The 15937-nt window shown below is 39.5% G+C and overlaps 1 protein-coding gene across 1 annotated transcript; it reads right to left on the bottom strand.

Moving 5' to 3' along the window:
- Positions 1 to 363: 363 nt before the first annotated feature.
- On the bottom strand, positions 364 to 15116 carry LOC137282525 (monocarboxylate transporter 12-like). The gene is made up of 6 exons (XM_067814283.1): positions 14976 to 15116; positions 9372 to 9589; positions 3123 to 3266; positions 1879 to 2682; positions 1281 to 1331; positions 364 to 850 (listed from the first exon to the last, which is right to left on the bottom strand). Exons 2-6 carry the CDS (start codon positions 9556 to 9558, stop codon positions 729 to 731), a joined length of 1308 nt encoding a protein of 435 aa, XP_067670384.1. The 5' UTR covers positions 9559 to 9589; positions 14976 to 15116; the 3' UTR covers positions 364 to 728.
- Positions 15117 to 15937: the final 821 nt, after the last annotated feature.

Genomic DNA, 15937 nt, shown 5'->3' with positions numbered 1-15937 from the left:
GTAATTAAAGAATTACAATACAAAGTAAAACACTGGCTACAGATCGCCAACAACTGAAGGACGATCACCATACCAGGGACCATGGGGACATACAGTACACTTGCCTTCTGCATAGACCCTAGGTGGATTTACACCATCCCTTTAGCTGTCAGCAATTTAAGTACATCTAGTCATACATTAAAAATACACGTTAAACTATTAACAAATGAAAGTTTGGGGCTTACGTAACCTAATACGTATTTCAATGTGTAATCTTACATTACTTACATTACACCCCCTCTGAGAGAGATCCTTTGTTTACATGGGTTGTACGACTCAACGTGCTGTCATCGAAGCCTAATGGATAGCAAAACAAGCAGTCGGTTTGAAATGTAAATATGTATTGTCAAACCTTACTGGCGTGGTAGCAGAACAATATTTACGCAACAGTGTAAAACATTATGAAAACCTCGTCGAATCGCTTGCCTTATGCCCAGTCTCAGCATATTACTGAATGTGCGCATTAGTTTACAAACAAGAGAAAAGTCCGGTCACGTGATATGTAAATTAGCCTGTGGCAGTGGTGTTACGTCATCGCTGCGCTGGCGTGTGCCTCACATGCCTGACCAACGGGAATCGTCCATAATGAACAGTGTCCAGAAATCGTCTAGAATGTACAGTGTCCAGATTAACTGGACACTGATTAACCAACAGGAGACCAAGTTCTCTAACACGGCCGTCAGTTGTATTTAAGATTCCAAGGCCTCGCTTTCCGGTAGGGTTGTAGTAAGTGTTGTCTCCACGTCCGGAGGTTCTGTCCTAGCACAGATCATCAGTAAGCCAAATATTGAGGCCAGAAGAAAAGACGAGGCTGAAGGAAAAGAGACAAACCATTATGGTGCAAATATTGTTTAGGTTGGTAGGACAGATGAGTGAGTGAGTTAAGTTTTACGCCGCTTTTAGCAATACTCCAGCAATATCACGGCGGGGGACACCAGAAAATGGGCTTCACGCATTGTACCCATGTAGGGAATCGAACCCGGGTCTTCGGCGTGACGAGCGAACGCTTTAACCACTGGGCTACCCCACCACCCCGGTAGAGGAGCTGGCAAAAACCCCACAATATCACTATTGTGTGCTATGCAGAGGGATGCTGCTCTAACTACACAGTTCAGGTCAATGGAGAGAATGTAATGTCAAAATGTAGTAGAATAGTGGCGACAGGGAGACAAGCCTTCCAAAAGGTCGAGATGAATGTAGTGTTGATATGGAGAAGTCAACATAGTTTTCGAAATTCTAACCTGAAAACATGAATGCGGCGTGATAATCTCCCGTCGCCTCAAGCAGCATTCCTGAAACAGTGGATGAAGAGTAGACTAATCTCTATCACCATAAATAATATATTCTACTTAAACAATATTATTAATGAGCTTAGACACTGATCTACACTCTCTACTTACCGGCTATGACGGTTATATAATATATAAAGCGAAAGTAAGTTATGATTGCTTCGTTTAACTTCCCAGCGTAGACATCTGATTGGATAAAATAGAAAAAAAAATATAACAGTCAAGGGAGCTAACAAATCTATCGGGCTGAGCTGCAGAAGCAACCGGGGTATAGTAGAGACTTGTCGTAACGCATACCCTGGAGAAATCGAGGATGGTAGGGTGTAAACAATCTCAACTGTGTAATGTAATGTCAACTTTCATGGGTTCGTTGTTTTTGGTTTAGAGCACACATGCTGGACGCTCCACCACCCCTACTGTGCAATTCGAACAGTGCCATGTAGATGTGCTATTGTACATAATGTAACCATAAATGATGACCTCCAAGTGAACAATATCAACAATACTCTACAATAAATGAATTAAAAACTGATCTACGCTCTGTACTTACCGGCTATGGGTCCTCCGATGAGGTACCCCATCCCGCACGTAAACATCACCCAACCCATGGCAGATGCTAGGTGATGTACTCCTACAATGGCATATGTTATAGCATTAAATAGAGTCCATATGCCGCCATTATATACTCCATGACAAAACGAAAATACGACCCTCAACCCAGACGTTTGAGTTAAGGGGTGTATGAAGAACACAAGAACACTAGTCACACCATTGGCCCCAGAGTATAGAAGCGATGGTCCAATCTTGGGGTCTGTTGCAGCAAATCCGAGGCAGATCCTGGACACGATGCTGCCGACACCGGTAACTGAGACTAGTGATGAAGCGTGTTGGAAGGTCGCTCCTTGTTTCATCACAAAATCAGGAAAGTATAACTTCAAGGTCGAGCATCCAACGGTGAAAGTCATAACGCTTAGCAGGTACATGGTAAAGGATGTTTTTATGAAGTGTGGTATTGAGCATGAGCGGATTTGGTTGAAGCAGGATTGGCATCTCGAGGCTAGGTTTTCCTGGTTGGCTTTTCCCTCTTCTTGACGCCTCAAGTGTCTCTGACGCTCGTGTTGGGATGGTCTCATGAGAAAACCACAGACACAAGACTGAAAGGCCACTGCTCCCAGAAGGAGGAAGGTCCCCTTGAGTCCATATCCGTCCACCAGGTGCTGTGTTAGAGGGGGCATAAGAAAGTTACCGAGTCCACAGCCAGCTATTCCTATCCCGGTGGCTAGACTTGTCCGCGTCTTGAAGTAAAAGCCGAGCAGCACGAGGCACCCAGTGTAGCACAATCCTTGGCCAAGTCCTGGAAATACGATTGAAATATACTATGAAAAAGGTAGAGAGCACTGGATTTAAGAGATTCATAAAATACGAATAAAAAAGCTAATGAGGAAACAGAAGAGAAATTATGTATATTTAAAACGAGATTGATCAACATCGTTCCATTTCACGTATCATGTACAATTCGAGAACATGCTTCTCCTTCAGGTTGTAAATTTTTGCAGTACAAGCAATTTGTATTCACCGACAGCTTATATGAAATTTCAGTTGCATAACTTCTTCAAGCTATATTTACGCTTAATCGGAGACTCTCCGAAGACAAAAATGTCTAAATCAATAAAAATATGTTGAAAGGATGAACTGAGAAACAATTTAGAAACTGATCATACATGAATGTGTTATTCCTATACCACGATCACTACGCACACCGTGACTCCTACCAACATGGGCGTCCTGACCTACCCGTCATCAGGGCGTATGTGAGGAAGAGCCAGCGTATGTCATCAGCGAGGCTACTGGAAGCAAACCCTACGAGGCCAAGCACACCACTAACTATGACACAACACCGACAGTTCCACCTGTTGATGATGAAGCTGGCCACGGGGGCTGAAATATAGAGAGAAGCAATAAATATATTTTAATATCTTTCTGTCAGAGAAACAGCAGGTCAAGTTGTAGGCAGAATCTGGAGAAATAGTCATGAAATTTGCTTCCATCGGACTCCAAAACGATCTGTGTCAAACAAAAGTCTTATTGCACGCTAAAGGCTAAAGGGCTTTGTGAGTGAGCTGATTAACAATACTGAAAAGTGTTCAGTTTACCGCTAAACCACTAATCCTCATGGAGACGAAGGGACGCAGCCCCGCACCCCCGCTACGAGTCCGGAACACTCCCAGAGAGAGCGGAAGTTATCTACAGAATGTAGAAATGGAATAATATTGTTTCAAGAGTCACTGTTGTCGAATTTACCAAACGTTTATGTACTCTGTGGTGAAGATTTTAATGCCAGAATTGGCACAAATTTACAAACAACGGGATAAATCTTGTTGGGATTTCTTGTTAGACTAATATAACCTTAACAGCTTTTCCACCGACAGAGTGATAAACACCTTTGGTAGAAATTTACTTGATTTGTGTTCTATTTCCAATATGTATATGATGAATGGCGATATGGGTCTGATTTGGTAATTTTGCTTTTATCACGGTGCAAGTGTTGAAGATTACTTTATTTCCTCCATACCTCTAATTGACTATGTAAAATACTTTTTCGATATCATCCCGATCAAAATTAGCACATCTCCCAGTCACTCTTTAATTACGAGCGCTTCGCGTTCCTGAACCCTTAGTAGGTAAAATTGTCTGTGAGTGAGTGAGTGAGTTAATATTTAACGTCACATCAGCCATATCGTGACGGAAACATTCAGCAAAATGAAAAGGACTATGTGTTTATTATAAAACCTGTCAACGAAAGGCAATTGAACACCTAGAATATCACAATTAGCATTAAAACTAGTGTGGAAAATTAAAACTGATATCGTTATATGGACAATACAGTATAAAAACAGGCTATAGATCGCCAACAACAGAAGGTAGATCACCACACTAGGGACCATGGGGACTTACAGTACCTTTGCTACCTGCATGGACCCTAGTTGGATTTACACCATCCCCTCAGCCGCTGGCGATTATACGAAATTTTAGCCAAACTAAAATAACAAAAATACTACGCTGAAAAATCCTGGCAAGTATAAACTTACTTTCAAAAGTATGGGACTTACGTACCCTCTCAGGAGGACAATAATTTTACAAGACTTCAACCCCCTTTGAGGGTACAGCCACTAATAATCACTGTTCCTAATCTATACCACCAACCATTAAAAGACAACTATCTACAGAACATATCAATTATAATTCAACTAAGAAATCAATTTCCTTTAAAAATCCAATAATTAAATGAGAACTTACTGTGTTAAAAAGATCCGAAAGTGTTTTTACATTGAAGTATTTATCCCTTATGATGGAGAATTCAACACAGTCAAGCAGGATATGCTTGACCGTGGTTCTCTCATCACTAGGGATGCAAAACGGAGCATCTTCACCTTTCAACAGGTATGCATGTGTATACCTTGTATGACCAATACGACATCGTCGTAATATGACCTCTTCAAATCTGGACTGACAGCCCAAGTAGGTGTAACCAATATACGGTTTTATTTCGTGTAATTTATTTATACCTACTTGAGTGTTCCGCTTCTTCTGCATCATTGTTTTAACTGTAAAATACTTACCCCTTGTGATGGAGAATTCAACACAGTCAAGCAGAATATGCTTGACTGTGGCTCTCTCATCACAAGGGATACAAAATGGAAGATCCTCACCTTTTAACAGGTACGCATGAGTATATCTAGTGTGGCCAATACGACATCGTCGTAAAATAACCTCTTCAAATCTGGACTGACAACCCAAATGGGTATATAACCAATGTAAGGTTTTATTGCATGTAATTTATTGATACCCTCTTGGATGTTCCACTTCCTTTGCATTAGATCACAGATATAAGATCCAATAGCAGTTTTATAGTCTGAGTAAGGAATAAGAAGTGGAGTCACAGATTTGTTGAGTGCTGCCTTGGCAGCAAGGTCAGCCAATGTATTCCCTGAAATGCCTACGCGGCTGGGTAAGCAACAAAAGACGATGTCGTATTGGCCAGTAGCAAGATCATTATACATTTCAATAATTCTAGTTAAAAGTGGATGTTTACATGATAAATTTTTAATAGCCTGAAGGCAAGAAAGAGAGTATGAGTAGATTATACTGTTTATGTTTAGAGTGTTTCTGGATATATTTAAGAGCAGTTAATATGGCGTTTGCTTCTGCAGTGAAAATAGAGCTGTTTTCTGGAATTCTAGAAGACATTGTTTTCGATCAAATGACAGTGGCACAAGCTACTGCACCATTGTCCATGGACCCATCTGTAAATAAGGGTTTGTAACTGCTATATTTAGTTTTAAATTGATGATATTAATATTCTTGTTTATATTGTAATTCATTAGTTTCTGATTTTTTAAACGAAGTTAATGTTAGGTCGACTTGGGGCCTAACCAACTGCCAAAGAGGAGAAGAAAGAAAGGGTTTAATTCTGTGCCCTAGAGGCGGACCGAGAGAAGACTTCTTGTCGTACAAATCCTCATAAAGTGCATTGAACACACAGTTATATGCAGGGTTAGATTCATTAGAGTATAATTTAGTAATGTAGTGTAAGGATACTTTTATACGACGTTGTGTAAGAGATGGTTCATCGGCCTCAACGTAGAGACTATCAATAGGTGAAGTTCTAAAAGACCCAAGACAAAGTCTTAAGCCTTGATATTGGACAGAATCAAGAAGTTTAAGGTTGCTTTTGCAGGCTCCACCATATACGATGAAGCCATAATCGAGTTTTGAACGGACCAGTGATTGATATATGTGTAGGATAAAATTGTCTGTATCAAATGTTTCAAGTTTGTTTGGGACAATGATAAATTAGAAACTTCCGGTAGAATATTTTACCAGATCCAGTTCAGGAAATATTAGAGCAATATGTAGATAGCTCCTTTACGTTAATCAATACAAATATCGACTGTAGAGGCTCTTTGTCAGATCAGAATCAGATATGAAAAATAGTAGTAGTGACGTGAAATATGATGTTAATAACTGGCATGATTATGAATGCAAACGGCAGAGCATTGGACAATTTTCGAAAACAAGACGACAAGCAATCATTAGATCAGTATAATATTTCTGGAAATAGATACAATGCTGTTTGAAAAAAGAAACGCACTGATTATCATAAACGAAAGCAAAACACTATACATCGATAATTCTAAAAAGAAATGGTATGAATTAACATGTTTGAATAAAAGAAAGATGGGGAAAATAATAGCCCTACCAGCAACTGGTTAAAACATTTTAGAACTTTGTTTGCAGCTGATGATGATGACAGTCACGATAATGACAATCGTAACAACCCATCACAGTTTGTTCCAGATCCAAATCATGAACTTACGCAAGAGATTCTTGATTCTCCAATATCAAGAGAAGAAATAATAGACAACCTCTAACTCAATAAATCTCCAGGCATAAACAAGATAATTGCAGAGTTTGTCAAGTATTCTGATGATTTTTAACATACCTTGAGCTTGTATTCATTGAGGGCTGGCTTTAGACAAGGGTATACAACTTTTGATACCATGTTCATACTGCAGGGTGTTGTACAAACATATCTTAATATACAGGGTGGTAAAGTCTTCATACATGTATTATTTGTTGATTTTTCTAAAGTTTCTGATTTTGTCCAAAGACATAAGCTATAATTTATTTAAAGCAAGTGGTCTAAGTAGTAAAACGTCAAACTTATCAAAATATGATTATGTGAAGGTGAGTGTTTTGAATAAAAAAAATACATTTAATGTACAAATTGGTATTAGACAAGGCTGTACTCAATCCTTGTTTATTCTCCTTCTTTCTCAATGAACTAGCGATGCAAACTAAAGAAATGGTATTCAGTTACACACAGGTGTGTTACAACTTATTGTTTGCAGATGCCATTGCTCTTATTTCTGGTCTCCAGAAGCAAATGATTGATGCGAACAGTCTAAGCTGAATTTGAATATGAGTAAAACAGAAGTAATTACTTTCAAGAAAGGAAATAAACTGTCTCGACACGAAAAATGATATTATAAAGGCAACCAGATTGAATGAACAACTTCATATAAATTCCTGGGTAAATATTATACTAATCGTCTTCCCTGGTCAACCCATACAAAGTACTCATCAATTCAAGCGTTAATAGGTTTACTGAAAAAAATTAAAATACTTGGATATTTGAAATTAGCATCCTTTTTCAGAATATTTGATGTTAATGTTATATGGGGCTGAAGTCTGGGCATCTCAATATTTTGACCAAATAGAAATAGTTCCTTTACTAGCATGTAAGAAGTTTCTTGGGGTAAAGAGGAACACACCTAGTCTTATGATTTATGATGAGTGTGGTAGGTTTCCTCTTATTATAAATTCGCAATTTAAAGTAAACAAATATTGGCTAAGACTTTTCACAGATGTCCTCTTGTCGTTTACCATTAAATGATGATTTTATGTGAGAGAAATGGGCACACAGACAGGATAAAGAATGTTAAAAAAGCTATTTATTTACAACAGGCATTAATCACATGTGGCCTGAGTAATATGTAGAGGTTCCCTCAACGTTTCTTGGTAACCGTTTATTTACACAACGATTGAGAGATATATACCAACAGAACTGGCTTGAAAAACTTTCCTTGTATACGAAATGTGATGACAACACATCCTTTATGACATACATCTGTACTGAGCATTATCTGTTAAGTATCACGATAAAAACAATAGAGTAAGTTTAAAATACTTTGCTCATCACACGATCTGATGATTGAAAAAAGTAGATTTATGAATATTAAAAAGATGGTACGTAAATAATGATATATGACTTTTGCTGGAGATACCACTATGCCTTTGACATACTGTGAGCGAAATCCCTGCAGAGCGTAGAGGTTGAGCACGTTTAAGTTATGGTCACTGACCGAGAATCATACATATAGGGCTCTCACAACCCGCCCAGCAGCTGCATACACATGCCCATTGGTTATAATATATGCATTTGAGTAGTATCCAAGCAGGTGAAGGTCCCGGGGTACAATAGGCCTTCAGCATCCCATGCTTGCCATAAAAGGCGACTATGCTTGTTGTAAGAGGCGACTAACGGGATCGGGTGGTCAGGCTCGCTGACTTGGTTGACACATGTCATCGGTTCCCCATTGCGCAGATCGATGCTCGTGTTGTTGATCACTGGATTGTCTGGTCCAGACTCGATTATTTACAGACCGCCGCCATATAGCTGTAATATTGCTGAGTGCGGCGTAAAACTAAACTCACTCACTCACTCATAAACTGGGGTAATAAAAGAAGTTCTATTTCAGTGGTTTCGCACATTCAACACAAGGCATTACAAGCGTGACGCCATGACTGGAAAACCAGCTCACGGAAAACGTGAACGGTACTACTCATTTCAGTCTATTTCAGTCGGTTTCAATTAAATAAAATGAAAAGCAATAAGATAAAACAAGCAATTGTCAGAATATTTCTGAGTACTTCCATGTTACATGTATGCACATACCATACCGGAATCAACGAAAGATTCATTGATAATATATTCCACATATTCGTGTCACTGAATACGCCATTGTGTGAAAGTTGTTTAGTGATGGCGATTTAGTACGTTTATTAACATAACACACACATTTGGTGGGGTTAAAGGTATGAATTAATACAGTATGAATACTCAAGGCCAACCTAGGTTGATGCATTCACCATACCTTTATAATTCATAATTCGTTTGTCTGTTTCCACATATTTCAACACACGATTTACTTCACTGCTGGTATCGTTTCTTTTGGCACTAGACGGAAGACAAGCCTAAATCAACTGACATCAGTTACTTCATAATTTGAGGGAGTAACTCTGGCCTGTTTATTTCGAAAAACAAATGTCTCATTATGGGAATACATTTTAACACTTATATAGCGAGTCCGAATTTCAAGATGCGCATTTTTTCAAACATCAGTACTAATTCTGTTTTGTTTCACTTTGCCGAGTACCCTTCCTGTTTTAAGTAATACTTCTACCATGCTGTAAAATTACCTGAAAGAGCAAACATGCACGAGTAGAGAGAGCCAACCCATGACGTCACTGTGACGTCATCTTGAAACCTCTCGAGTAGCGCCACGTGCATGACGCCTGCAATATAGGATAGGCTCGTGTTGAGGAATAGCGCACAAAGCGACGCTACAACCACCACCCATGCCCATGGCTCGATTCGGTCGGACATGTTGTTGGCCCATCTGGGACTGTCAGTAACACTGCAATGACAGATATGATACGGGACATGAAACATCCTCAGTACCCCCCATCCCCCACCCTCACACACACACACACACACACACACACACACACACACACACACACACACACACACACACACACACACACACACACACACACACACACACACACACACACACACACTCCATACACACACACCACACACACACACCACACACACACCCCAAACATAGTTCCGAGACACTTTCCACAATTAACTAAGGGGATTTCTGTATACCCCACTCCCACTTCATGTCGTCTTCATGTCATAATTTACATCGGTATATGACATCATACGCTATATCTAGACCTAATGACAAACAATATTTAAACCTGACATAAGGGTGATCTGTTGAACACATCTGACAGATAAGAGCATCAGGAGAAGTTTCTAAGTGTCTAGATACATATGTTTTTGTCCCTGGACATTCTGGAAGCAATGACGGTGAAAGACAGTAATGTTCAACTTCTTAATCAACAAATCATTCAATGGTACAAACGATGAACTCAAAGCAGCTTCATTTGTACGAGAAATTCCATACACGTTGGAATGTGAATTGCTCTTGTCATTACTGGAAGCTGCCGATTACTGCAACATCTTCCACAACAAGGACCAAACTCAGTTGAGGGAGGCATTGACACTGAAAATGACCAACACACACACGTAAGACTCGTAAGACTGAACTGTTGTCATGACATTGTGACGTTATAGCGCAGTAATGACGTCATAGGGTTGACGTCATAGTCTCAGCTCACTCTCCTACCCAGTCTAAGTAAACTTAGTCTCAGTGTTATTCGTTACACTCCACCACTTTGTCTAACAAACCCTAGTCCCGTCAGGTAACCTCTGAGCGACCAGTGACTGTCCAATCAAACGCGAGATTTAAATAGATTTAACCAATCAGACAACGGTTATTATGTAGGGATCGGAGGGACTTTCAAAATATTCAGGTCACTGACAGATCTCTCCACAGTCAAAAAGCCGCATTTTCAGCGACTGTTTACTCACCGTTGTCATGGTTGTACGTATGCCGTGTACATCACCCAGAAGCGGGCCTACGCTAAGATGCATTCGGAATCGTTCGGGTTCGAACCTTTTCGAGATAAAAAGTTCAAAAGGCATGTGCGAATGTGCACTTTCGCGATTTGGTAAGCTGTGTTCTTATTGGTCAGTCTCAAAGGTTACCTGACACGACCTCCCATAAGGTTTTGTTGGACTCAGTAGTGGAGTGTAACGAAAAGTACTGAGGCTAAGTGTACTTAGACTGCTGTCCTACCCAGAGTCAGCACGTTATATGCTAAGTCGTCGCTGGAGTGTGAGTCTCAGCTGTCAATTCACCTGATGGTGCGATAACCCCGAAACGTGTGGGAAAAGATTAGCCGGCATGGAGGCATATATGCACTTCTCCTTCATCAATCACTTTGAAGTTCAATAAAATACTAAATATATCACGCACAGTCTTGAATTCTGCAGGACATTTCCCGTTTCCTTCTTGATACCATCCACTATTATCTCAGATTAGGCTAAAGCCAACATCAACATTGTCGTACACATTGGACAATTTCTTTGAGGTGAAGGTCGGTTGAACAATAGTAAACACAATCGCCCTGTCTGAAATGTCGCATTGTCGCATTGTCGCGCGTCGCGCTTTGTTAAAATTTTGACCAATGTATGCATTGTAGCCTAATGACTAAAACGCGACACGCGACAATGCGACAACGGGACATTTTGACGAAATGTCGCGTTGTCGCATTGTCGCGCGTCGCGTTTTAGTTAATATTTTATAATACATACTGTAGTCAATATTTTAACAAAACGCGACAATGCGACATTTCGTCAAAATGTCGCGTTGTCGCACTGTCGCGTGTCGCGTTTTAGTTAATATCTTATTATACATGCTGTGGTCAATATTTTAACCAAGTGCGAAGGGCGGCAATGCGTGAATACGACATTTCATCAAAATTGTATTAGTTACGGCGGAATGTAAAAAAAATAAATATGAGAGGCATGATTTTTTTCGATATTATTAAAGGGTTCAGAGAGCCAGGGGTCGAAATCAGAACAATAATAAATAAACGTACATCTAGCCGTGAAGTCCAGAGTGGTTGAGTGTCGTTGCTTAACGGAATGGTTCTATTCAGACTCACCCTTTTGCTGAATTTTTTTTTGATATTGCAGCCGTAGGTTTGAAACGATACAAGTACATGTGTATCGCTGGATATAGTATCCGTATGAAAAAAATTATGAGGCATATTGTGAATCAGGCTATGTGCAGGATTAATAATATAGGATTCAAACAGAAATGAAAACGGGCATCACAATACATCATTGTAATGAAATACCGTCCTATTTATACCAATAAACCTTGGGTGAGTGGAGTGGAGCGGCGAGAAGAGTGAGAGGAGTGAGGGAGGGAAAGCTGGTTTCTGGCACTACAAGTGTACGCAACTCTACCAAGTGATGTCAGTGTTTCTAATATCCTACTGCTAACAGTCCATTCGTAAGGCGTTTTCCCGTTATCACGTTCAAAGCCGACCTAAACTGTCATTGAGGTGACGGATGGTTAAGTGATATCTCATTCTACCTGGTATCCATCCACTGCTGGCTGAACAGAGGCAGATCTCAGACAAATTCATCATCGTTGGACAGGACTGTACCACGAAACTGTCAGGAGCCACATTATGGAACATAGTGACCATTCGAGGACATAACCTGATGAATTTGCCGATGTGGCTTGAATTTTAACAATATTTTAGTTTTTCACAACCAGTAATCACAACCTGTCGTCGAAATCTCCAAAGTGATTGATGTGTATGGTGCTGGTATTCGAACGTATGATAATAACTATCTGGTGTGACTAAGAGACTAACTCTGCTCCGCAAATTGCCCCGCCTTGAATGACAGGGGTACAGTGCGCCGTGATTACAATGAATAGTTGCGCTACTAATTCGTTTTGCTGCTAGAACACACTTGACTGGCTAAATACATTTGCAGTATGCAAAACAATAAAGAAAGATTTGCATTAAGTTCAAGAAGAGAGGGCCCATTGCCATTTCGAGCACTACTTCATTTTAAAAACCACTGGAGGTAACGAAAGAACAGTGAAGTCTGGAATAGAATATAACATTTTCTGCGCACGCGTAGATTAATTGACTGTCTACACATGCGCACCGGTAACAAAAAGGGCCACAACGCGACAACGCGACAATGCGACATACATTTTTTCGCATTGTCGCGTGTCGCGTGTCGCGTTTCAGTCAATTTGTTAAATGCATACTATGGTCAATATTTTAATAAAGCGCGACACGCGACAATGCGACATCGCGACATTTTGATGAAATGTCGCGTTGTCGCATTGTCGCGTGTCACGTTTTAGTGAATTCTTACATATCATAGATAGGGCGACAATGCGACAACGCGACATATTTTCACGTTGAAAAGTGTGGCTATGTCGCGTGTCGCACTTTGGAGGGACAGAGAAAATGTTATTCGAAACGCGACACGCGACATCGCGACAATGCGACAAACAGGCGAAATGTCGCAATGTCGCATTGTCGCCCTTTGGTTAATTTTTGCCTCATTTTGCTTGTTGCGACAACGCGACAATGTCCCTTCTCGGATTCCATAGGAAACTGACACATTTAGTATCGTATGTCATGTTATAAGCCTTTACACAAATGTTAGAAGATCACATGTAGCAGTTACTACAACATGTCCTTTAGTTCCTGTGATGTACAATATACAGTACGTTGGGACAAATACTGCAGTTTCATAAGAACAGCTTAATAATCAGCGAGCTTATTTAACGTCATATGTAAAACTGATAATATTAATGAAAGTGATTTATACATTTCGTGAAATGTATAGGCACACATATTCAAAGAAATTGTCTTGTTCATTGAATTTGTTTGTGTCGCTTTATAGACAAAATAATTATGAATATTGATTAGTCAGGTGAGCGTTTGTCAGAAACGTTTTATTGTTCATTGTCGTTGTTTTCGATACTATTATCAATTCAAATTCGATTAAAACATACTGTGATGTCAGGAAATCAAGCGTAAACAACATTTAAAAGGAAATTGCTTAAAGATGTATAAACCCGGTCACATCTTAATTTGGACAAACCTTACACCTATATTCTAATAACTGCATTCAAGCGATCGTTTTTCACCCACCATTGCATACTAAAGAGGAGAAATAGTTACATAATCATAAACAATAACAATAGTTACATAATCAAACAGGTGCAGGTGTTGCTCAAAATAAGGTACGCAGTCTAATTGTTGACATATTCAGCCCACTATTTCAGTGAAACCATTCATTTCATGTTTTGTTTAAAGAGTGTTGAATTCTGACATAGAAGCAGGGACCTATTACACAGTCACTGGAAATTAGGTGAGATTTGTACTAATAAGTAAACCAATGTCCTCTGTATACGGCGTCACAAAATGCACAAAACATACCACAACGTCAGCTAAAATGTTGTATTATTTTCCGTGCCCCCTTACTCCGTTAATAATGATGCAAAATTAGTCAAAATACATCTGCACCAACGAGAAAATATGGGAATCGAAGAACTAACTTATGTATCGGATATAAAAATCCGAATCGCTATTACATGCGTTCTCATGTTGTACACTTGCATCTTTTCTTACAAATTGTGAAACTACCAAAAGGTATCCTCTCACATAGGGGAACTTTGTATTGGAATAGTTTAGTCCATGGTGAACAAAACATAACGAAAATGTCCATATTCACAACAAATTCTCTCCATGGGATCCGAGTTACATTGACCTAATGTAAAGCATGGCGGAGTTATGCCCCCTTATTTTTATACGTAAATGAAATCTCTGTTGACGTTTGACGTCACTGAAGAAAACCCATTTTTGACATTTATTGCAGGTCATGTGTAATATTGAGCGTATAAGGTTATATATTCTTATGTCGTTCAGATATCAGACTATATTTTCTTAGCTCACACTTTCCATAAAAATGACAAATGAAAACTCGTAGTACAGTGCTTTTATCAATGCAAGATGAAAAGCGGAGTTCTTAACGCTTAACAAAATTAGAAGTTTCTATTTCTCAACCCACCGAGGCAGTAGCACATATATTTAAAGGATAGAAAAATTAATGTTCTACATGTCTGTGTAATTTTATAGTCGTACAGATTCAGAAACATGCGAGTGCAATTCTCCCACAACGACAACTTTTCAAACATCAGGAAAATGTGCTCCTGAAAAAAAACTCGGCATCCAGGGGGTTTTCATCCATAAAATATCGTGGTCAACATGAAGCAGGTTGGACTATTATAGTGTTATTGCTATAATAGTGATTAAAGTGAGCTACATTCACTGACTTACCGCAAAATTCATCCCAGGCATGTACTGATCTGTAGTCTTTCAAAGTGTCCTATACACAGTGTATGAAATATTCCCTCCATGTACACTTGAGTTCATGTGCCTGGTGTGTATGTATGTTGCAACAGCTGTTAAACACATAGACTGAACAGCAAAATAACGAATTGGTATTGGCGTAACATCCTATCATACCACTGAGTATTAACTGACATGCGACAGTTCACTACCCATACTTTAGTTCTATTTTCAATGAAAGATAAATAATTAATACATATGGTTGACTAAATTCATTCATGGATATTTGATTTACTACTTAAATTCCACCTGCATATTGCATAGGATCGATGGTGAATGTGGCGATAGTCGTACATGAATAATGTTTTGCTATGCATGAGGAATATGGAAATTTATGTAAAACATAGTTGTTTGATAGAACTTGAACAATTTGGTTTCAACTGGGATTAACTTTAAATCACTATGGTGTTGCAGGCTTTGAGTGAGTGAGTGAGTGAGTGTGATTTTTGCGGTCCTTTATGAATATGCCATCAATATCACAGTGTGTGTGTGTGTGGATGGGATACCCAAAATGGGCAGCACACAGTGTACCCTTGTAGGGAATCGAACCTTGTTGTTCGGTGTGATGAGCGAACACTTTAACCACCAGGCTTCCTCAACGCCCACTTCTTTCACCGACAGTTCACATTTTACATTGTGTCGAAGTACAATATAAACACGCTTTACTTTTACAGATTTTGTTTCGTGAGTGCGACGTTTCGACACAGAATCTTGTACCATTGGCAAGCAGGGCGTACATTTTCGAAGCTCTCGTAGCGCTAAGATAGTCGTAAGTGCCATACATTAAGTTACGACTATCTTAGCGCTAAGGGAATTCGAAAACCTAGGCGCGGGAACGTAACATGAAGAGATGACGCTGATTATGATGTTCTGGAGGCTTAACGGGCCTT

The sequence above is a fragment of the Haliotis asinina genome, chromosome 4 (assembly GCF_037392515.1).
Source record: "Haliotis asinina isolate JCU_RB_2024 chromosome 4, JCU_Hal_asi_v2, whole genome shotgun sequence".
NCBI lineage: Eukaryota > Metazoa > Mollusca > Gastropoda > Lepetellida > Haliotidae > Haliotis > Haliotis asinina.
Note: the sequence above shows the minus strand (reverse complement) of the source record. Positions and strands in the feature narration are given on the sequence as shown.

Bases quoted from the DNA above. Each gene is read 5' to 3' on its own strand.
- LOC137282525 (XM_067814283.1), bottom strand. From the start codon at position 9,558: ATGTCCGACCGAATCGAGCCATGGGCATGGGTGGTGGTTGTAGCGTCG. The intron at 2,683-3,122 runs GTAGGTCAGGAC...TCGTATTTCCAG, and splicing joins CACATACGCCCTGATGACGG to GACTTGGCCAAGGATTGTGC. The intron at 851-1,280 runs GTTAGAATTTCG...CTTTTCCTTCAG, and splicing joins CGCCGCATTCATGTTTTCAG to CCTCGTCTTTTCTTCTGGCC.